At 39.3% G+C, this 24,592-nt stretch overlaps 1 protein-coding gene across 3 annotated transcripts in view; it reads right to left on the bottom strand.

Moving 5' to 3' along the window:
- CTNNA3 (catenin alpha 3) overlaps positions 1-24,592 on the bottom strand; it is a 426,086-nt gene that overhangs the window by 140,944 nt on the left and 260,550 nt on the right. For all 3 annotated transcript variants that reach the window (XM_041427252.1, XM_041427251.1, XM_041427254.1), the window contains one exon: positions 3,084-3,176. In XM_041427252.1, the coding sequence (XP_041283186.1) occupies positions 3,084-3,176 (93 nt within the window). The remainder of the gene's footprint in view (positions 1-3,083; positions 3,177-24,592) is intronic.

The raw sequence follows: 24,592 nt of genomic DNA on the forward strand, positions 1-24,592 counted from the left end.
ATTCACTGTTTCAGATACAGCTCTTCTAAAATATCCCAAACCCCCTGCTCCTTACAACTCTCCAGGGATCTTTATGCTAATAAAAAGGCTGTAGGCAGAGCCCTCTGACACACTTAGGTCATCTTAGCTGCTGCCTTAAGACCACCTACCTCTGGCCTCCACACTGACACAACTGTACCACCTTTAGGCTCAAGGACATTCTTTTCAAAAGCAGCAGCTCAGGATTTGAAACCTGATTAGACCATAAAGATGTAAAAAGCTATGCAGAATTTAGATAGAGAGACCAGATTCTCATCTGCTCTCAGATGAATCTCTGGTTTCCCACAGGATAGTTCTCCTTCTCTATGTTAACAGGTTTATCATTATTACCAGGTATCCCAGAGAACTGTTATAGCAACAGTCTTCCCCAAACACACCAATGAACTGAAGCACAAGAGTAACAAACCCAAAATGGGTATTAGCAAAACGGCTCTACAGATTTATAGCCTCGCTTTTAAAAACAAAAGCTTGTTTGCTTCTGTTGGTTCTTTCCTTTCCCTTTCTTTCCCATGCACTCAGCTGAAGTCAGGATTCTGCTGGCACACCAGGACAGTAACATGGATTCCCAATACAAGTGACACTGGAGACCTTACTTACCTGACAACACCCAATTCTCCCAACCAAAAGTGAGTTATATGAACAGAAATAATTCTACAACAAATCATATGCAATCAGCTGTTCATGTTTTTTTCTGTTATTACTGATTTAACACTAAATTAATCTCTCATGAAACATTCATAACATTCCAGAATCATTATGTGTTTTGCACTGGCTGCAATACAAATGTCCAGCTTATTTTATTTGCTGAACAGTCAAAATATTTGCTAATAATTTCAGTAGACAAAACAAACAAAAAAAAAAAAGAGGGCTTGTGGATGTAACAGCCTGGTCAGAGAGTGAAAAAACCAGACAAGTTTTTCCAGAATTGGCTTGTGAGACTTTAGAGAGTTGAAGATAAACAATGATAGCTTAGTATTATACACAGCCTGCAGGTGTTGTTTTCCTACTGTCTGTTTTCCTCAAAGATTGTTTATAAGGAAAGTGTTTAGTTGCCAGCCAGTCAGGTGAAATGCACTGATTACTGATCTGGTCTGTGTGTATAACAGAGAGACCCCAAAGCAAGGTGGAAGCTGTGCAAACCAGACTCCTGGTGAGTCTGTGTCTTTCTTACCCAACAGCAACAAGGCTTCCAAATCAACCCTCTACATTCTACCTCCAGGAGACGAGATGTATGATGTATGATTAACATAACAAATGCCAAAAGGCTTTCCTCCAGGGTTTGCCAATTCTGTAGCTGCCTTTTCCTCTGTGCTCCATAGGAAGTTTTGCTGTCAAATTTGCCAAACTCCAAGGTGCTTTCTACGAGTGCTAGGGGTTTTTTTGGTTGGTACATTTTGGGGCATTTGGGGTGGGGAGGGTCTCTTATTTCTACTATATCAGATTTCAATTCATACCATGCTTTCCTTCAATAAATATTTTGTAAAGCACATAAAATACATTTCTTTTCACTCTGAAGATTTAAGAGCATTGGTGAGCTCTGCATGTGAATTTCCCCATTCTGAACTCTAACTGATATGCCTCACAGGGAACTTGAGATAATTATTTTCCCTATGGAATGTTTTTAAATGATATGGCATAATCTGCTGTACTGAAAAAATGCAGGAGCCTTAATCTGCATTTCTTACTTAGGTAAAATGCAAATTGCTTTCATAGGACATGGTCCTTATCTAAGAAAGCAGCAAATCCTGCACAATGAACACACCATTAATAGTAATATAAACTTCTGTGTATTCCACGTTCTCTTTCTAGTCAGATCTATAATCATCACTAATTCACCCCAGTTTACCCTGAGGTTAAACAAAAGGAAAGAAATAAACCCAAGAAACTTTCATTTTAGTACAGGAAATTAAAAGCCTAGAAACTTAAATGGCTGTGAAGAAAAATCAATATTTTAGTCAAAATTAGATTTTAAGAGTTTCTGGTATTAGATATGGAGGTTTCAATTTCAATTAAAAAGCTCTATTGGGATGCATAATAATCCATTATAAAAGTGCACCTGACCCCTGGAGAAACAAAGAAACTGGAAGAAGCCTGCTTACCAATCCAGGAACACACATTAAATCACATAGGAGTGTGATCTGAAACACAGAAGTCTTCAAGTTTTAAAAACAGACATCGAAACTGAATTATTCAAGAGAAAACATTGATTTGTGACATTTTCAGAACATCACACTTCCTTGACAGAAATTTTTCATTTCTCTAAGACTTGCAATTATTCAACAGGCATAAAATGGACTTCTCAAGCTTGCTATTGAACATATTAATATTTGCTCTTCAACTTTTATTTCAACTTCATTACCACAAAAGTATAATACTTATGCTACTGTGTAAATTACAGTGTTCTTCAAAGAACTAATGATCTTGAAATTATGCAGCCTCAAGGCTACAACACAGATCAGATTCACAGGAATCAGTAAAATCTTTGCTCCAAAAGATCTATGCTGAAGTTTTTATAACTGTAACTCTGAACATGACAAAGTGAATACATTTTTGGTACTTAATATCTTAGAAAAAGTCTCTCTGTACTTTTTTTCCATTCACTTACTTAAGATGAAAGTTCAAGTTTTTAAACTGGTGATAATCAGAAGGATTGATGCTTTACTATTCACTTACACAAAAGCCAAATCAAGTGGTGAGTCTTTCAAGTAAAAGGTCAAACCAGGAACTATTTCAGAGTAAATGATCCCAAATTTTTCACATTACAATTGCTCATTCAATCGGGTGTTTCAGAAACAGAGCAGCTCATTTTCGCAATTGCAGTTTTTAAGAACTAGCCAATAAGAACTATTAACCATTTCAATGTTAACCACAGAGCAAATGAACAGATTACCTAAGTATTTGCATTTATCATTTGGTCTCCATTTGCTATGCTGAGCTGTGTAAACAGAATGTGAAGTTAGACAAAAGGAACACAAGGAAACATCTGCATGGTGTGGCAACGCCCTAGTCTGTGGTGACAGTGGGAATGAGCGAACACCTCCTACCTGTGGGCACAAAGTCTCAATGTGATTTGCTGCCATTTGGACAATTTTCGTTCCATCTTCATTTGTTGACAACGAACAAGCAAGATTGGCAACCTTAAATAAAATAAATAGACAAACTTAAATTAGCAATCAGCCTTGTAAGCCAGTATTGCTGCTCAGACTTCAAACCTGCCAAAAAACATCTTTGCTAGAAAGCCTTCATTTGGGGGGAAAAATATTTTGTCAAAGAATGTTTTTGAACAGGGAAACACTGCAGGAGGGAAAAAGAGCTGTGGAAAGAGGTGACAGTGATGAGAAATCTTACCACCTCACCCCAATTTAGGCTCAGCAGGTAACAGCTGCAGAGTGGTGTTTAGAAAATAGGATGAAATTTCAAAGTAAGAGCCTAAGGTTTCAGCAGATTGCCTGTGATCTTGCCCCTTAATTTTACAGAGCTCTTCAAACCATAACCAGCTTTTACACTGTTCTTTTAAACTTTCTTTTAAGACCTTAAATCTCAAATAAAATTTATCTTGATGTGCTGTAATTAAACACAAAGTAATTTCTGCCCTGAGCCATCAACAAATTATTCTTTTAGTTAGTGGTATGGTTTTCCACTGAAATGATCATATCATACAGCATATGGAGTGCAACCAACAGTGGCAACATATATGGAAACTTGAAATCTGTGAAAGAACAAATCTATCTTCTATTATAACATACACCATAGAGATACAGCTTCCTTTAAAGTAAAAATCTCTTCCACAATGCTCCACAAGTTTAAATGGGTGAAGGAAAAAGTATCTCACTGCAAATAAATACCACCAGGCAGAAAGAGACAGGTTTGACAAAGGTGAAGACAAGAGAGGCTGGGACACTGGGATCCAGTAGATCTTTTTATCCTACTGCAGTATTATCAAGTCCTTCTGTAAACTACTCCACAATTGTTGACCACCACAGCCTTCCCTGAAGTAGCTGCACTGCCACAACCACTCCAATGTTAATGCCGACCAAAAACTGCCTGAGAAGCAGACCTCTGCAGGGTGCAAATATCAACACAGACAGCCACAGTTACAACAAAACTCACAGAACAACTTCTACAGTTCAGCTGCCATGAAATAAAAGCAAATCTTCCTTTATCAACATTTTAGGACACCACCACTACTAGAATTATCTACTACACCAAAGGCTTTTATTATTCTTAATTGATAGAAGGAATTAAAAAGGATTAGTCAGTGCACAGACAAATAAATTACTTTTCCTATTGAAAATTCAGAAGAGATTAAGAAACACTTTCTGAAGGGGATGATATTTAGAATATATGGCCTTCCATGTACACCTGTGCCTACACAAAAATACTTTGTACAAGTTTCCCTGGTATTCCGGTACAATTCACTGGCTCCCTACCCATGTGATATATTATCTTTTCCACATTAAAAAAATGTTTAAGACTGGAGAAATCCAGTTTTCATCAATGCAATAACACTGTATTCTCTTCTATTTGAAGTAAACTGCCATAGGTTGGTTTTTTAATGCAGTATCTGAAAAAAAAATGGGTTTGATTCTATGCTTTCCTTCTTGACTCTTCAGCTTAAACTACCCACAGATTATATCATCACAATATAACCCTAAAAGATGATATTCCCCCCTCCAAAAAAAATAAACAAACAAAAACAAAAAAAAAAAAAAAAAAAAAAAAAAAAAAAAAAAAAAAAAAACACTAAACTCCCCTCCAAAAAAAAAAACCAAACAAACAAAAACAAAAACAAAACAAACAAAAAAAAAAAAAACAAACAAAAAAAAAACAAACAAACAAAAAAAAACAAACAAAAAAGAGTTCTTTTTCTTCTCTTTACAGGTCAGAGGCTTTCTCTACTGATCCAAACAATTAATTCATACTGGCTTCAGTATTTTAATTTCTCTGCATCAGTCACTGAGGTGCTTGTGTATGCCTAATTCAAATCTATGTTCACTCACACTTCCTTCCTACACCACCTGTGTAAAATGAAGAACTCTACAGGACTCAGTGCAAACGTTATTGATTGAAGAACTCTTCTATGTTTAAAGCAGTAATATTTCAAGGGCAAAATAAAAAGGCAATGCCAGCCACTCCACCAGGACAAAAACTCTGAGCAACTTTTTTTTTTTTCTCTTTACCACAAGGTTCCTCAGGTTTTTCAAATTCATTTGGCAGGTTCAGAAAAACCTTCACTTTCATTTCTTGGAGCCCAGTACAAACGTGTGTGATATGGAGCTCCTGTTTATCAGTGAGGAACTGATCTAAGCAGTTTTCTCCCTGTCTTGATGAGCAAGGCAGACACAGTTTACAGCAACTTTTTATCCTGTTTCCTAGTTACAACATTTCAGTACAAGTACAGTCCTCGATGCAAACTGTGTCACAGTCACAGAATAATAAATTAGGATGAAATAGGTTTCCAGAGATCATGTACTCCAACCCCCTGTTCAAAATATGAGAATGAACTTGAAACCAAGAGGTGCCAATGGCTCAATGTAACAGATCAGCATCTGGGGACAAATTCTGTGTTACTAGATGTCATGTGGGAGATTAGATGAGTAAAAAAGTGTGGCTCTTCTCTGACAAAGCGTGCTCAGGTCAGGAAGGAGCTCTTAATGCACAAGTATTCCTTTTTATTTGAAGTCAACAGCGATACGGGCTTTTTTAATATAAAGAGGAACAACTTTATGATCTTATGCTTCCACTCCTGCTCCTTCATCTCTAAGCATTCCTTGCTGATGGCCAATTCAGAATAGCATTCTCAAAGCACAAGCAGCAAACCAAGGGTATAAGCACTACGAATTTACGTTAGGCCATTTTACAACAGCAAACAGAGGTTTGTAATATTTACATAAGGTATCTTAAAAATATCTATTAACTGAAACGAAATAGTATTGGCTACTGTGGAATAAACACATGCTGTATTTTGGATGTGCATTTGGAGTTCGTACTACAGTGCATTGCCAGCAGCAGATTTAGACCTTTGCCTTTCATTTTGATCCATGTTAATAAGGCTTCTGTTTCCATGAGAAAATGGGTGGAATTTTCTTCTCCTGGCATTGAAGCAGCACTTGTCCACATGTACCTTATGCAGTCAGTCTCAGCAGTAGGTGGTGAGGCTCACAACTATTCCAGCCAAAGACAATTCAGATCCCTGGAAGTCATTGACATGGTCTCAGCCATCAGCACACTCACTGCTGGTACCTCCCTCAGCAGTTCCTGAAGAGATCTTCTTAACACAAATCCAAAACACAATAATTCAAATCACATGGAAGGAGGCAAACACCTGAGTGTAATTTTTCCAAGCAGGAGCAAGGGTATGTGTGAACCTCTTTTGAGGCTTTAATGTTGCTAATAAGAAGGATAAGCTGTTCCAGCAATAGTAAATGTCTATACTCCATAAGAAAAAATCAAGCCCTAGTGTTTGATACATGACCTTACTGTCATGTATCACACACATCTTAAAAGGTTTTTGCAATCTGAGAAATCTTCATTACACCACAGTCTCTCCCCTAAGCAGTATAAACTACACAAACACATCACTTTTCTTTTGTATTCTGTGGAAGAATTTAGCTTCCCCTAGGGGACTTCAAACCCAGGTACACTGCAAGTTCAAAAACAAAACTGCAAAATGAAAATCCAAGATTGCTCTCAGTCAGAAAATAATTGTCCTTCTGAAGAACAAAGTTTGTCAGGACAAATAAAAAGCTTTCTTGTAGGCGGGTCTGGTTGAAGTCAGAACTCTACCAAAAAAAATCATGACAATTTTCTCCAAACATTTTTAAGACACTAAAAAAGCAGCTACACTTTGAAAAGCAGTTTTCCTTGAAAACATAATCAACATTCTTGATGAGGTTTAGCAACATCAATTAATACACTAATTAAGGTGCAATGGGAAAATAAGACTTTGAACTGAGCATGTAAGTGCAGCACTGGCAGTAGATAAAATATTTCATTAGCTGCATGGATTTTTAGACTGTGAAGGCACTGCAGAGTGCATTTTTTGATGCCCATCACCTGTACACTGAAGATATGCCAATGCACATTTCTTTTATTCCTGCTTTTAAGTTATTAAACAACTTTGTATAGGCACTTTAACAGGTGTTATTACTATTGGGTGAGGGTTTACCTTTCTGTATTGTGAAGGGGGTTCCTCTCTTTAGAATACGGTGACCCAACAACTTTTCAGGCTAGAAATTGCTGAAGAGTAAGATTTGGGTATTGCAGATATACTTGGTTAAAAAAATAATTCAACAAACCATATTGCTCTCCTTGATTTGTACATTACATGGGACTTGTGCATCAAGAAGACAGCACAACTGCAAATGCGTGTCCAGATTTTTTCAGTTCCCACTCTTTACCAACCAACTGAAAGACAAAGAAAGATGCACTTAAGGGCCATGAGAGATACATTATACATGAACAAGTTCACTCTGTTGTCCAAACTTCCTTGGGGTGGAAGGCTTTTTCCCTTGTTAATGCTCACACAAGTGCATTCACACTGTGGATCCCCTAATGTTCTCTCCCCAAGCAGAAGATGGAGGCTTTAAGTGAAGATGAAGGCTCAAGCTTCATTCAATCTCAGATTTCCCAATGATTTCAACTGGGTATTAATGCAAAAGAGAAAACACATTTTGGCAAAACACCCTGGAGAGCCACTAATTACTTCCAGTGGATTTCCAGAAAAGTGTGGTAATTCTTAACAGCCGACTCCCCAAAGCCATGTACTGCTGATAGGATGATAGGTTATCTCTGATACTTTCTGTAGACAAAAGGGACATGTCCCCAGTCCCTTAAGAGCCTCGGGGCAAGTGGAAGCTCATGTGCAAAGTAAGACTGCCTCTTCCCTGTGAGGGGTCTTACAGTTCATTCTGCTGGAAAGGGAGAGAAATCCTTGGGAGAGACATTCCAGCCATGACTTAAGGATGCAATAGAGTGGTTCAGGAATGAATCCTGTTCCGACTTAACTCCAGGTTGAGAACAAAATGCAAAGTCAAATGCAAAAGTGAGATTTTTAAGTAGTAGAGGAGTAAATAATCACTGCACTGCCTCACCACCTCTTTCATTTGCAGTTGAGAACAGCTTTGCTGATATATTGTCCACACTGCACAGCCAGAATTAAATGTACCCCCAAGGATTTTTTCAGTCAAATTCACTCCATTAACTCCCAAAAATAAGTATTTGCTCAGGAACAGATTGTCTGCTAACTAGCTAAATTCCTCTTCTATAAATTGTACAAAATGAAGCAGCATGTTCTCTAGATGTGATCCCTTTTGCTCCACCAACAGAAGCTCAGTTTCTTTTCATTATTTTATCCAAAGTCCCAACATATTTCTGCTGTAAATCACTGAGGATAACTAAGTCGTTAATTCCATGAAAGCTTCTCTTTCCTCTTTTTGGTGATTTCCTGTTCCTCGTATTAAATACCTCCTGTCAAGGAACTGTTTCACTGAGGAAGGACCCTCCAAAGCTCTGCCTAGCCTAAGGTTACCCAGGTCCTTCACTACACTGCAGGGTAAGCCTGAAGTCTGTACTTTGAGACTTTTTTTAGCCTAGTGAGAAGAACCCCCTGAGACAACGCAATCCCTCCCACTGACAACCCTACAGAAATTCTTAGTGCCATAACGAGAAAGTGTTACCAAAATAAAAACCAGCATGCTTCAGCTTTCACAAAAAGTGAACTTGTATGTCACAAAACTTCAAAAACAGTCTTTAGGAAGTTTAAAGTACTGAGCCTCTCATTTTGCCTTTTTTCTTTAACACATAGTAAAGATCAGAAAGACTTAATGGTTTTCCACAAAACCAAGCAAGAGTATTTCTTATACACACCTCTAAGGAACACTAACCAGAGTGTCACGTCAACATGTGCAACATTCTCCCTGGCACTGGCAAGGGGTTAAAAAGGCCTAAGGAGGACAGTGCACAAATGGACACAAAAACAGCTCAGTAATCAATCCACTGAGGTAGAGGTTAATCCTGAATAATCACAATTCAGATGATATATCATTTGTAGGAGAACAACTGAACACTAAGCTGAGGAATAACATTTGAATTCCAGCATTACACCAGTCAATACAGCTTTCAATATAAATCATACACAGTGTAAACTGATTATAACTCTTAGCCTGCTTTCTTCAAACCATAAATTAAAAATTGTACTCATGTATTTTCTGCTTCTAATTTTGTGGTATACAGAAATATCTTCTACAAGTTTTTCTCAGTTTCAACCACTAGCTTTATTCATGAAGCCTTAAGAAGTCTTTTGAGGAAAATGACTGTTTATACCAAAAAGAGTCATGAAAAAACTACAAAGGTCAACATTAAATAATGATTCTATACTTTTTCAAGGAAAAGGCTACACTGATGTATGTACGTCTTCCAGTCATTGCTGCATTTTTATATGCATTTATGATTACTATGTGCATTTTTATGGGTTTAATAAAACTTACACAGACTACAGTATTTGTTTATAGTGAAAAAAGCCATTCCTGTGGACTTAAAACTTACCTCCAGTGGGCAGTAAAGTAGTATCACAATGTTGCTTGTTCTGCAATTCATTTTCTACCATAAAACTTAATTTCTTTCCAAATCACGTCAAATAGTTATACTTCAGGTCAAAAGTTATACTCCTACCTTTTATTAGCTTTTACTTTTGTGGAGAATATAAACTCTACTCAAACATTCCTTTAACATGCACTGTGCTGCTTTCCCTGCCTCCTTTAGATTTTCACCTTCCACTCTTTCAGAAAGACTCTTGAATCTGCCAATTTAACTACAGTAGGTGACTACACACCTGCAAGCTTCCTCACTCTCCTTTCGGTTCCTTTTGCACTGTTCTTAATTTTACCTGTCTCCATCTCCTTCCATTTTCTGCAGAGCTGAATTAGGCAGTACTACATCACTGCCTAACCCACTGCTAATTTGACAAAATTAGCTCGACGTGCTACACCTGAGGCTTATCATTGCCCCTCCAGGTGTTACCAACCACCTGGTTAAGATGGTTCAAACTCCTCAGAGTATTATGTAACTTCAACTGTTTCCTACCAAGCATGTCCAATATTCTGCTTGTGTAATTAATAAAGCATATGTAAATACCCACAGACTGGATTGCTGAGTTTTGTTGTAGGGTTAGTTTTTTTCCTAACAACATAACTGCAACTGGTTTATTTCAAGTTCCATGTGCTCAGACAAGTCTTATCTCATGCAAGTTCATCTAGGAGATTGACTTGATGAACTGGGTCTCAACAAAAATGAAAACAGATAATACACACACTGTGAGACAAACACAGCACACATGCAAGGGAGAATTCTGCCCAGTAAAATTCCAGAATCCATTTCCTTTTCAATAAAGGTGTCAGGCCTGATGCAGAGCCACACAAAGCTCTCTCTCACTGCTTTAGGTCACAGTTACATTTGAAGAATTGAGGTAAGGATTCCGTCTCTAGACTCTGAGCTCTAGGTACATCCAAGAACAAACTGTATTTGTATTATATTCATGTTCTGGCAAGCTAGCCAAGACTCCAGTAAAACAGATCCTGCCTGTAGGTGTGACCTGTGTCTCACTGACAGTCTCTCCAAAAAATGCCCCACCTGCACCAGCCCCAGCCTTAATCCACTGCAGTAACTGTGAAGTGGCCTCTGATCCCTGCATAAAGCTCTTTCCACAGGCTGAACATAACAGCAAGTGAAAGCTCTAAGGCTGAACTACTTGATGATACTTCCCCTCAGCACCATTTACTGAAGTGTTAGCACCAGGGGGCTTTCCAGAAGCATGCTGTATATTAAACCAGAAGAAAGCAGGGTTTTCAAAAGGATAAAGTGGCAACTCCAATTCTGTAATCACATAACCTTCTCCTTTTCCTTATCTCAGCCTCAAAACATGGCAGATCAGAGAGCAGTTACCCATGCAGCAAGAGGACACCAGTCATGCACAATTAGCCAATTCCTGAAAACAACTAGGAGAAGGAGTAATCACAACTCCCTGCCAGAATCCACAGCTCTTGAAGGAATGAGGTACGCACAAGTGCTGATAAACAAATTAATTAACTGCACCTAACTGTCTGGCAGTAGCAAGATTTGATCAACATCTATCACCAGTGGAACTCAGTAAGGATCAGGATGGATCAAACAGTTCTCAAAACTGCATGAAACCCTCAATTTCCTGCACTTCAGTAATAAAGAGAGAAATACAACACATACAATAAACTGTCAATAGAATACTCAAAATTTCAGGTCTTTTCATCCATAAAGCACAGGCAAGATCCAAACATATGCATGAATACATCCTTTTATGTTTTCTTACTACTTGTTAGTCAAATATTCCACACCAAAAAAAAACCCACAAAAATAAAGTGTAGGAGGGATGGTAGGTAGGACGGTTGGGACGGACGGAGACGAGAGATCTCTGAAGGCAGGTCTGGAACTCACGGTTCATTGCCAAGGGCTGGGGTGCAGGGGCCCTGCCTGGAGCTGCCAGCCACAGCTCGGAGCAGGCCTGAAACAGGAGCCCCAAAGAGAGAGTGAAGTTCCTGTTACAATACAATAAATCTTCTTCTGAGCTGGATATTCTAATTTTCACTAACCAATCTAGTACAAGACACAAATCCTACACCATTTACATACAGCCTATAAGAATCACTACATTACCATACTTTGTTACATTTTAAACCCTAAAAAGTGCTCTTTGGACCCTTTCTGCCAAGCTAGTAGGGTCTGCTCTGAACCTTGGACCTGTCTGCAAGCAGAGGGTATTGTTTCATCAAAAGGGAATTACCTTCAGCTGGCCATACCATTGTTTTCCAGTTGTTCAGTAACTAAGGCTTGGTCTATCTCAAAGCTTGCTTTCATTTCAATCTCATTTATAGTTTCCATTTTCTGAAAGTCTTTTGCCAGACAATCATATTTATAAGGCTTTCCTGTTTCATCTTCCCCAACAGTAAAGGTCATGCAGCTTTCAATATTCTGCCAGTGGCAATATCTGTAACCCAGCATTCTGAAAGCCTTCCCAGAGCAAGTACAAGTCCATCTCCCAGTTTAAAAGAAGAAATTTACTTAAGAAAGCAAGTCAGAGCCTAAGGCAACCTATGTAGTATAGAACCACCAAGCCCTCCCACTTCACACAAGAACTCATCATGTGTGTTTAAAGAATTATTTTAAAGTAGCAGCTTCTCAGAAAGACAACCAACCCCACTTCAAAAGCCTATCAGAAGTTAATTCTCTCTTGCAGTATTCCTGGAATCTCTCTCCAACCCAAGTGGCTCCCTCCAATCTTCGGAAAAGACGTTTAGTGTCTTGTCCTGCTTCCACTCAACAGGATTTGAAAAAGTGATAAGCAGAGGATTAGTGTAACAGCCCATCCCAGACAGCTTTAAACTCAAGGACAACGTGTAAAAACTGAGCCCCAACAGTGACCCCAACCCCACCACAGACCGGGCTGTCCGTCCCTCACCGCTGCTGAGCCGCACCCCTTCACCTCCACAGGCACCACGCTGTCTCCAAGAACCAACACAGAAAATTTTGTTAGTCAAGAAAAAAACCTCCAAACATATTGTTTTCTGTTGTTGCCTCACAGATTGCTGTTTTAGAACTTATGCTGTGTGAAGTTAGTCTTTGAAGCAGCAAGGCCACCAAAGCTCCCAGGTTTCAAAAGACAAAGAACAACTTGAAGCAGACGACAAAGCAGAAGACTCACGGCTATGGGTGGTTTTGGATGTCCACCCTGCCCGTGCCAATTCCCCTCAGCGCCAGCAGCCAGCATGGCGGGACTCTGGTGGCCAAAAAGGTGGAACTCCAATGGACAAAACGGCAGAATGGCAGCGGTACAGCCAGCAGGCTTCCACCACCAGGTTACCGAAACGCACTTTCAACACTCACCTTGAAAGCTCCCTTTGGGGACATGCAGCCAAAACCGCCCGCAGCAGCACTCACTGCCCACTCCAAACCTCCAAACTCACTGCCCACTCCAAACCCAGTGCCCACTCCAAACCTCCAAACTCACTGCCCACTCCAAACCTCCAAACCCAGTGCCCACTCCAAACTCACTGCCCACTCCAGACCTCCCGCGGGCTGGGTGCGGCACTGAGCAGGTGCAAATGCGGGTTCTATTGCACACAGGGGTGTGGGGGGCGTGTGTCTGTGTGTCCAGTCGCTCACAGCTCTGTGTGTGTGTGTGGGGGGGGGTCCCACTGCTCCCAGTTGTGTGTGTGTTTGTGTGTGAGGGTCCCATCTCACACAGCTCTGCCCCCTGCACCACGAGGAGCCACCGCCTGCCCGTGCCCAGCCATAGGCACACAGTGCATTCTTATGCACGACATTACTTCATTACTGCATTACAGTATGTTCCTATGCATTCACTATAGCCTACATTTCAAATATCTTGTAAAAATGTAATTAGTCCTCTCATTCATTTTCACCCTTCCTTAATCCCTTAAATGAATCAGTAATTTTCTCAGGTTTATTAGTTTTTTATTCTCCTCTTAGTAAATGGTGCCATGAAAGCCGTGCATAGACAGCCAATTCCAACTGCCAGTAGAGCTGGACATAAGCTCATAGCTACTGTAGTTTATATGGAACAAATGTTGTACTAACATAAAATGTTTCCGTGGCAGTGAAAGTCTCTGTTTCTGTTAATAAAGGTTCAAAAAAACATTTTATAAGAAACCCTTGACTAATTTTTGCTGTGTGATCTCTGATCTAGGAAATGTGAAACTGATCACAAAGAAAACATTTAGAAGTGTTTGTAAGCCTTGCAGCCCAGAGTCACCTAGAAAACTGTCCAGACTGCAAACTGCAGATTGCAGTGCGGCTTGAAGCATCAGTGTGGGCTCACCCAAAAGCGTGCGCATAGAATTCAAACTGCAGGAATGTGATCATACTACGTTCACTGAAAAACTCCTAGGAGATTCTTTCTGGTTTACAGTACCCTGGCCTTGAAAAGAGGCAAACAAATTGACTGTTATTCACTGCAAAGCGATGCCCTGATGGGAAATGATCCTCAGCCACAGCAGACACCTGTCCAACAGCAACAGAAAGACATGCAGGAGTCACATTTCAAAGGAAACAAATCTCTGTGCAAGGAAGTCTAGAATTTAAACAAATGACTCCTGGTTAATTAAGGTAAATCTCAGCATATACTGGTCTTCCCATCACAAACGTTCCCGGGATATGGCTACTACTGTCCTCTGTCCCCTCACTGCCTCCGCTGTGATAGTGTAATTGAGGACAGCTCATAGACAAAGCCTGACTGCACACATTAGTACTGTCCTGCTGGGCCTACCAAGGAGGTTCCTTACACCTAGCAAGACCAGCCTGTGTTTTCCAGAAGGTTTTAGAAATTTGTCGTGAACTCAGTATTTTGAATACTAGGCTAACAGTCATGAAAAAGCAATTTATTACAATGATGTTAAAATGTAAGCCATGTGAATTCCTTGGCAGTAACTACACTGACAGTATTGCACATTGCTCAAGTTTGATGTTCAGATTCTTTTAAAAAACTTCAGCAGAAGAAGTATAAAACCAAAGGGAAATACCTAGCAGGATATTCCTTTTATGACAGTCAAACTGTCATAAACAAAAACATATCCAACTTCCCTGATAAACAATGATCATTTGCCTTCCTTGTAATCAGAAATTCTAGTCCATGGCTTCACACAGTGTTTTCTGATAATTTCCTTACTTTTTTTCCCCCCAGCCACTCTTTTTTTTTAAATTTCATTTATGCTGTTACTCCTGTATTATAAAAGAATTTGCCCTACTTTTTGTTTTCTTGTCTCAAATACAAGATATGACACAGCTCCTCTAGGTATTATGTACGAACTGCATTTCAGAACAAAGATGTTTATGAGTTATTTCATTATATCTAGAAATTCATGTTATAAAATACAATCTTGTAAAAAGCATCACCCAGGCAATGGCAGAAAAATACTGGTTCAAAAGCCATCTGCCAGTGGTAAAATAACCAGAAAGACCCCTAGAGCGGTGGTTAAATTGAGCAAGCCACATTGTGGCCTAATCATCAGGAAAATACTCATAAATCGTAGAATGCTTTGGGTTGAAAGGGATCATCCACCCCCTGCCATGGGCAGGGACACCTCCCACCAACCAGGTTGCTCCAAGCCCGTCCAACCTGGAGCACTTCCAGGGATGGGGCAACTTCTCTGGGCAGCCTGTGCGAGTGCATCACCACCCTCACAGGGAAGAATTTCTTCCTCCTACTTAATCTAAACCTACCCTCTTTCCATTTAAAACTATGAAGAGTAAACCTCCTCCTTTAACAATTGTCACAGCATTTATATTTCAAGAGAAAAAAATAAAAACAAGCCAGCTATTGTATTTTCAAGGCACTCCCGACGAAGGCAGCAATGATGCATCTGACTCCATGTTCTCAGAAAGCTAACTTATCACTTTATTATATTATATTATATTAAAGAATACTATACTAAAGAATACAGAAAGGATACTTACTGAATGTTAAAAAGATAATAATGAAACTCATTACTCTCTCCAGAGTCCCAACACAGCTTGGCCTCAGTTGGCCAATGAGGGAAAACAACTCACACTGGAGACCAATGGAACAATCACCTGTGGGTAAACAATCTCCAAACACATTCCACATGAGCACAACCCAGGAGGAGCAAATGAGATAAGAATTGTTTTCCTTTTCTCTGAGACCCCTCAGCTTCCCAGAAGAAAAATCCTGGGCGATGGAATTTTTTCAGAGGATGTGAATGCCACAGCCAGCAAACTCTAAGAAATAACAGAGAGACTTGTTTGGTATTTGAGAAGCACAAGCTTTAGCAAAATGATGTTAATATTTAGATGATGAGTGGGTTTTTTGGCACCTTTGGAATTATTCTGTTACAGCTGAGTGGCTCATTACAGATCAATGTATCAAAATGATGAGACTTCTGGGGATATAATGGAATCACAATTATCACAATTTCTAATACTCTGAGGAACTTCTAAGTCTGGTTTCTGCAGTAATAGAGGCAAGAAGTCAGTGCCGATGCACTTGTGTCTGCTCTCTGTACAGTACCACCACAGATGTTGACCAGTGTGTCCTGCTGGGGAGTCCACTCTCCCTGGAGCTCCCGTGACTCCCAGCACACTGCACAAGGTGCCTGACATTTCCAGCTCCTGAAATATGCCCCTCAGACACAGAAAGTCTGATAAATCTTTGGGTTGTTTATCTTTTGTTCCCTTCACACTTACGCAATAAAGGCTGTGATTAAGAGGATTAATGAAAATGTCACCATTTATCACCTGAAGTTCAATCAGTAATAGGAAAGTTGAATCTTATTTGATTAATTATACAGAGGTACAAAAATTCTTGCATTATTAATTCAGGACTTGCTGCAAAATGCTAGAACTCTGTGAGGTCCTAAACAGCAAGGTTCAAAGTCTTAAAGCTTACATACACTTGGAAGTACATGCCTGACTTTAACCAAACTTCATTGAATTACTTTTCTTAATTCACTGTCTTGACCACATTAACTTCTCCATTAAGCATCCATCTACCAGCTCCAAAACATCCAGAAACAAGTCACCTGTCTTTAAAGACCTCCTTCCATCTGCCTGCCACCTCTCAATTACTACTGCCAGACTGCTTCCACTAGAACATAATACAATTTTTGCATTTAAAGAATTTGTGCGTCATTCCTGTGCCGCCTTTAATTTTAGAAGCAATTCCGCACAACCCTCTCCCTCAAATGCCATTACCATCTTTAAGTAAATCACTTTGCTGTCGCAGGCTCTCTGCAAACACCCATCCAACTCGAGCAATACCTGGCAGCAGAGGGTTTGCAGGCTGCCCCTAGGGCCCTCACATCCTCCTGCCAAGCACAGTAATTTTGCTGAGGGACTCTGCAAACTCACTGAAATGGGAAAACTGGGGTTTACACATGACTGCTGGGCTCACCAGCACTGCATTTGTGTTTCAGGCATCAAAAGTTTGAAACAGCTGTAGAAAAAAAAAGTATCTCTAAGTAAAATGAGATAGTGCCTTTTTTAATTTTTTTTTTACATTTTGTGATTAGATTACTATTGCTAATCACAGGCTTGCTAAAATCAGCAGTGTCAGCAGTCAGGTTACTCAAACGGGTCCACTGAGTCTATGGATTTGACTGAACAATGAAGAAGTGACAAGAAAGGACCCCCCTGCCACGTGTCCCCAGCGTGCTGTCACTGAACCCCGCTGAGGCAGCACGCAGGGCTCTCCTCCAAGTGAGAAAGTCCCACAGCAACAAGGGGAGCCTGAACGAACGGGAATTCCCCACCACACAAACTGAGGATGCACAGGAGTTAGCAAACTAAAATTAGGTGGTTTTCATCTCAAAAACAGAGCATTAGCTTACTAACTGAGAGTAAGAAAAAAAAAAAAAAAGGGAAGAATGTGTGATAAGACAGTAAGAGAGGAGGGTTAATTAGTATGGTAATGTAATGAAAATCCACTTCCCATTTATAAATATTGACCACACTTAGAAGAGCTTATGTTATTTACAAAAATGACATCCTAATCTGCTGATAGATACATTTTATTCCCAAAATGCTGACCACTGTTTACATCCACATCTCCACATGCTAACTGCTGCACAGTTCGATGCTCTCTGAAGCAGACAGCCACACTGGAGTTCTGTACCTGCAGATCCCATTGTGCAAAGGGACCCTGTATCCTCAGGACAGCTGCTGGGCATGCTTCTGTACATGACTAACAGACAAACTGCACCACAAAAATATATACAAGGATATATTCTAAAGTTTACAGTCTGCTATTTTGATATATATGACCATACCACTGAAAATATAGTATGGGTTAAAGAAGAACAGTAAGAGCAAAAGCAACAGCAAAAAAATGACAAGCCCTTGACTTGGATCTTACATCTGGGGATGAAAACCCTTAGCATTGAACAGCCTGAAAGTAAAAATTTCCACATAACAGGATTCATGCTTCTTGTCTTCTGATTATACTCCAAAGGAGAATGATAAAAGAGTCCTCTCTCTTCTGATATTCTGAAAGTTAATAAAGATGTTCCAGTAATCTGTCAGTTTGACCTCTGCACATGCAGTTTTGGACGTGTTGCCATTGTCAGAAGTAGTTTTGTTTTTCAATAGCTCAGTAAAATCAATATTAAAAAAGAGTCACTGAAGGATTAAAATGTTATTTTTATTTTGTGTTTACCAGTCTGGGATTAAAACTGATAGAAACAGGAGTACTGCTGAGAATACTCAATTCCCAATTGTCTTTGAAGGTGGTAAAAAAAAATCAGTCTTCCAATTGACACGACTTTGTACATGCAGTACTTTGATATATAAGGCAAAATTAAAGGTTTGTTAAATCCATTTTAGATTAAGCTGCTATCTGACAGGAAACTGTGCAAGTGTCTATTGGATATCAAATCAGGGGGATTGTTGCTTTCAGAGTTCAAGTAGTTTTATTTCCATGGACCTCAGCTCCAAGTAAAAGCTGAGTAAAGTAAAAGAATGCAGTCCTTAAGTACTGGTTGTTCAGAGGTAAAAGTAATAGCTGTCACAGGTTGCTTGAAAGTTGTTGTACACTCAGGAAAGTACAAAAGGGAGATCTGTTTAGGATGGTTTTGTTACATCTTCCAGACCAATGGAAATTTGCTCTCAACTCAATTTTCTGAGTCACTATATTTAAAATTTTACATAGAAATTCATAGCAAATTACATACAAAATCAGACACGGTGGCAAAGAAGAGCTATGATCTTTTAGGTGCATGCCAATAAAACAGACTGAAGTGTGAGACTCTTCCCATTGTACTTAAAGAGAAATATTTACTGTTTGCATAGAAAATAATAAACAACCTGTTAGATTTTTTCAGATTCCATGTTAAAACTGACTTTTGGCAGAGCTGTTTTCCACAAGAGGCAGACATAGACAGCTTTAGTTCAAGAGCCAGTGGCTGTGTTTTGCCTTTTGGGAGAAAGGAAGACTTTTCTTGAGCATGCTTATTAATTTATTGTCAGTATTATTTTTGGTTATCAGATACTTACTATTATTTCCACTGTCCTCATTTTGCAAACATTTTGCAAATGAACTGCAAATGCTAAAAACATTCAATTTTACCATATGTAAGTTCTTCCATATTGTTTGCCAAAATGGCATTGTAATTCTAATAGCATTAAACAAAAAATAATTTTCAATCTATGTATATATAAAACCTCAATTTCCTTTTAGAAATAGAAACAATATGCATTTTTATAACTCAAGGGCTTCTCTCCTTTACAGCATTTAAATTAATTTTTTAAAATGCTCTCTTATGGAGAATTCACTTTCAATAGATGTGCATTTTCTGCACTGGAAATCTTTGCACTAACTTGCAAACTTGTTTTTTCAGCAACACTCTGTGTCCTGCACGCCTCTGCTGCTCTGTGTCGACACATCACAACACTGATGCACTTAAATATGTGTCCTGTTTGTTACTGTCCCTTGTCTGTAGTCCCAGAAGGCAGCCCTGTCACACTGCAATACGGGCAAAACTGAAAACACACTGGCAAGAATTGGGCCACAGGCTGAAGTGTCACATTTATGTACCAGCAGATCTGAGGTCAGTATTATTAGATCAAGTGACAAAGGTGTATTCATGTACTGAGAGAAGGGATGAAGAACCAAGTTCACTCCACCATTGCCTCCAATCCTGTTAAAGCTCTCTGCCTCTGCTTGGTACAGCTGACCTTTAAACACTGCAGTGGGAGATCTGCATCTGTGCCAAAAGAAAAGATAATCAGAGCATTCTTCCCTGCTCCCATCAAATTCCTTTTTTAATCTCAAGTTCAGCCAGCCTATCACTCCTCCTCTCAGAAAGCATTACGTCTCCATGATGGATCAGCTCAGGAGAACAGTCTGTCAGCTTCCCCAAACAAGAAATTGCCACTTACACAGGGCCTGCTTTTCTCCTCCTGTAGATGTGACAGCTCACTCTTCTTGTTACCTAGTTTTTGTTCACTGTTATATACTTGTTATCCCAACAGCAGAAGTTGCTTTTGTCTTTGGTAGAAGTGAACCAGAGGCCAGAACACTCCTATCACTAAAAACAGCTGTGTCTTAGAAGGGACTAGAAAGAACACCTGGGTCCCTCAAAACTTTTCATTATTATTTTGCCTTAATTTTCATAATTCAAATTATGTTTATATTCAGAGATAATTTTGAAGTGTCCTAGAAGACTCTTTGAAAATGTTTCCATACAATCAAATATTTCAACTATACTTGTAATTTAACAGCAATATTTAAAATGAAAAGGTATTTCAAAGCAAAACCTAAATGTGTCAAATCTGAAAGTATTAAGTCTTCATATTTTGAAATATTTTTTCAAAATTGCTGCATTTTAGCATGGAATTCCCATTAATAACAAGCATTTTCTAAAAAAACCAAATCTTTGAAGAATATTTTTTAGCCAAGGCTCACAAACAAAGGCTTAGATTACAGAGAGAATATTAACCCAAAACTTTTTTCATCCTGCAATATATTCTAGGGTTTTTTTCAATGTAACATAATCAATATTCAGACTTAGAAGTATTTGATGCAGTATATGAGGAATATAAGGCACTGCAGCCTAAAATAACCTCCATCAGAAGAATGTTTAACGTGACCCCTGGTGCTCATCAAAATACTTCAGCAGCTGAGTGCTTGTTTCATATGTGGGAAGTGTCCAATATCATAGCCAAAGTGGGCAGTTTAATGTGGTTTGGGTTTTTTTTACTATGTAACTAGGACTATTCTGCTTCCTCCACATACCTGAATGCCCAATTCACATTTAAAACTGAGACTCTCTGGTGTGTGCAATTATTGTGCAGCTATGTCTCAGCTTTTCCAATACTAGTGCTGGCCACAAAGCCCCAGCTGATGCTCCTGGGAAGTGTGGCTGACCCCCCAACCCTGTGCACCTTTTAAGAACAGGTAGAACCTCCAGGCTACAAGCACAGAGCAGTTAATAAACTCAGCAGAGACAAAACCTAAGAACACAAGAAAGAAGATATTTAGTTACCACTGTGTCTGGAAATGTTATTGCCCCAGAGCTGGTATGGTGCTCAGTCTTTCCATCTCACTGATGCTTTGTACCTCAGTGAATTTATATCCATGATTCTGAATTGTGTTACTTTGCTATGTCTTAAACCAATTTTTGAAGGAAGGCCTGTAACTTCCAAATGCTAATTCAGAAGGGAGATTTGGAGATCTCCCTGCTCAAACTGACTTACAAAGGTCACTGGCCTATGAGGATACTGTTTGTTTCTTAAATTACAGTATGAGCAGTGAGCCAGTGTAGCAGCAATTTAGCTTGGCTCAATTAACATTTCCTATTCAGAGAGGGGGAAAAAGTATCTTCTTTCTCAAGACTTCTTATTTCTATTAGAGAATTCTTCCTTTTCTGATTAAAAAAGAACCACAGAAAATCTCTCTTGATATTTTAAGCAGTACTTGTAATTTCTATACCAAATTCACTGTTGGATTAACCTGTGTGAGAAGATGAACTTTTGCTTTTATAATATCCAACTCAGTCTATTGTATTTATATACAAAACATTTCATAATCTACTCTTCAAGCATCCTTGATCTCTCAAAACCAGATTAAAAATCTGCCCTGAAATACAGGATATGCCTCATTAAAACTGCTATACAAAGCATAAGAAAATGCAACGTAACACATGTCTCAAAATAGACCAACAGTCAGCTCTCTAGATATAAATCAACTCACCTCACTTCTGTCATCTAAAAATCAGGCATCCACACTAAACTAATCATTCAGTCATAGAAGAAACAGGCACTTATGTAATCAAGAGAAATTTTTGGAAAATCCTTATAGTGAGTTAAGAGTCAATGGAATAAATAAGGTTTTAAATTGAGAAAAGCCCAACACAATAAAATCTCAGAATACCTGCTTGAATTTGTTAACTTTGAAAACAGACAAAACAAGCAAAGCACTGAGAGGAGTGATACTGGTGGGTGGGGTGTACAGGCCTGTATTATTAGTACAGGTTTTAAACCAAGCACAGAAGGAAACATTTAAACTGGAAATAACACAAATATCAATGGCTTGTTTTACTTAAAAATGGACTTACAGCCTAGTCCTGTGATGTTGCTGTACAGGGCAGGTAAATAAGAAACCCAGCTGGCTCCATAAAACCAGCCCCTGGGCTGACAGACAGGAATCTCCTGGGCTGACAGACAGGAATCTCTTGGGCTGACAGACAGGAATCTCCTGGGCTGACAGACAGGAATCTCCTGGGCTGACAGACAGGAATCTCCTGGGCTGACAGACAGGAATCTCAGCCAATTCCCTTCCACCCTAAGCTGCAGCCATCTCACCACTCTGCAGCTGGGCAGTGTCAAGGAGCAGAGCAGTGACCAGGTTTCTGACCTCCTCCTATGAACCAGTGCTCAGACAATGAACTCCCTCCTCTGCCACATGGACTTCGGGGTGTGTGCTGTCCCTGTCTCCAACAACCGCTCCATGAAACATGTAGATATTAGATGTAACACTGTGACATCAAATCATTTTGTTACTATCACCACTGGACTTGCTGGCTGCAATAATAAAATCCATACTTATGTGGCTGGAGATCTGTCTACACAGATACACAGGTCTTTGTGGTCCAGATTCAGAAACTTATTTCATAAATTTCTGCAATCAAGTGAAATATTGTGACAGAAAAATTAAACACTGATGGTTTAATCAATATGGCAACAACAGCATATTTATAACTGAGCCACAGAACAACATTAACAAAGGATATATGAGAGTAGGCAATACCACTGTGCTGATTCAAATTATTGCTTGCTGATTATTTTGAGAATGCAATATCCTCTCTCTTGACATGTTGTTCTGCCTTCACTTTCAAATTACTAATATCAAATTCAACATTCGTGCTAACCCACACTAACATCATCGGTCCAGCTCAACAACTGCTCTGAAGCCTGGCAAGTGTGTGCAACATGTTCAGCTGGAACACTGCCTGACAGGATAGAGCTGAGACACTGCTCTTTTTAAGAGGAGACTCACTGAAGTTGAACTCATTATTGGATTCAGGAAAACCTACATCTCTTAAAACACTTTTTCCTGAATTTGGAGAGAATGAAACTTTTCATTACACAGGTAATTTCACAGCATATATCTTCAAGTGCAACAAGTTACCTTTTTTAAATGAAAAGGAAATAGTCATAAATCTTCCTTATGCTATAAATATCTTTTAGAAGAGCAATGTTAAAATAAACAGGAACGGACAGCTCTGTTTTCATACATGAAAGCAGTGGAAGAATGAAAGATCTGGACTACTGATTGTATTGTGTATGAGATCCAGGAATGTGGATGCCAGACTCTTCCAAGGATTAGGGTTGGCTGAATAACCAGCAAATTCCCGGGTGATTCAGACAGATTAGCATCACTTGTTTCAGCCTCAGGAATAAATCAGCAGGAAATTGGGAGAAAGCTGTGAGCCAGAAATTTCTGCAGTATCTGCATTAACTTTTTATAAATTTTGTTTACACATATTTTAACAAGTTATTTGGAGCAGTAAATAAAATAACTAACGAAGATTTGCAAAAGGATGCAATGGTACTAGATGACTAAATGGTAACAGCGATGAAATTCAGTCTAGAGAGATTAAAAGTGAGTAATTTCGTGAGAAAGTAACCAACAGTTCCTGTGATTCTATGAAATGTCTTGGGTGTATTGATTAGCTCCCACCTCATGGGCTGCAAGGTGCTGGAAAAGGTACAGGGAAGGGAGCAAGCAGATCCTTTTGTGGCTCCAAATAAGGACATTTTTTAAAGACCAGAAATACTTTGAAAACAATAAAAAATTTAAAGAATAAGTGGCATGGAGAAAGAAATTAGGGACTGGTGTTCATTTTCTCTTATGATAGCAGAATCCATAGACAGCAAAAGAAAAGGTCGTATGTGGGGATAGTCAGGGTGTGAAAGTCTTTAGCACAAGATGCTCAAGATGTCAGAGGTTTACAGTGGGCTCAGACCCACACCTGGAGTGCTTTACAATCAGAAACAAAGCACACTGAGAATGCAAATAGGTTTCTTCCTTAGCTTTTGCTCCCCTAGACAAAACCTAGGGATTGCCAGCACCTGAGCTGGTTTTCACCTCTCAAAGCTTGCAACAGCTCTGCCCCACAAAGGCTACTTGTGGCTGACAAAAGAAAAAACCACCCTTTTTTAATCTGCCAAACAAGGTATTGTGTATTTAACAATATGCACAGTCTTGCCTGCATCACTGGCCTTTGCTCTATCACCTGGTGCCCCAAGCCACCCAACTCCCTGGAGGTCACAACTACACCCAGATGGTAAAACTGCTTTCGCAGTTGTATTTCAAAAGCCTGATGTCTCATCTCCCTCACCACCAGCCTTCTCTGGTACAGTTACTGTTCTGTGCCTTTTTTTGCAACATTTTTCTTAGTTGTTTAGCTTTGAAAATGTTTTAGCTACACCTATGATCTCTTAATATTCCACAGCCAGGTACATGCCACGCATGCTCTGGCATTTCAATACTTAA

This window comes from Onychostruthus taczanowskii, unplaced genomic scaffold (genome assembly GCF_017590055.1).
Source record: "Onychostruthus taczanowskii isolate IOZ18803 unplaced genomic scaffold, ASM1759005v1 scaffold98, whole genome shotgun sequence".
Lineage (NCBI taxonomy): Eukaryota > Metazoa > Chordata > Aves > Passeriformes > Passeridae > Onychostruthus > Onychostruthus taczanowskii.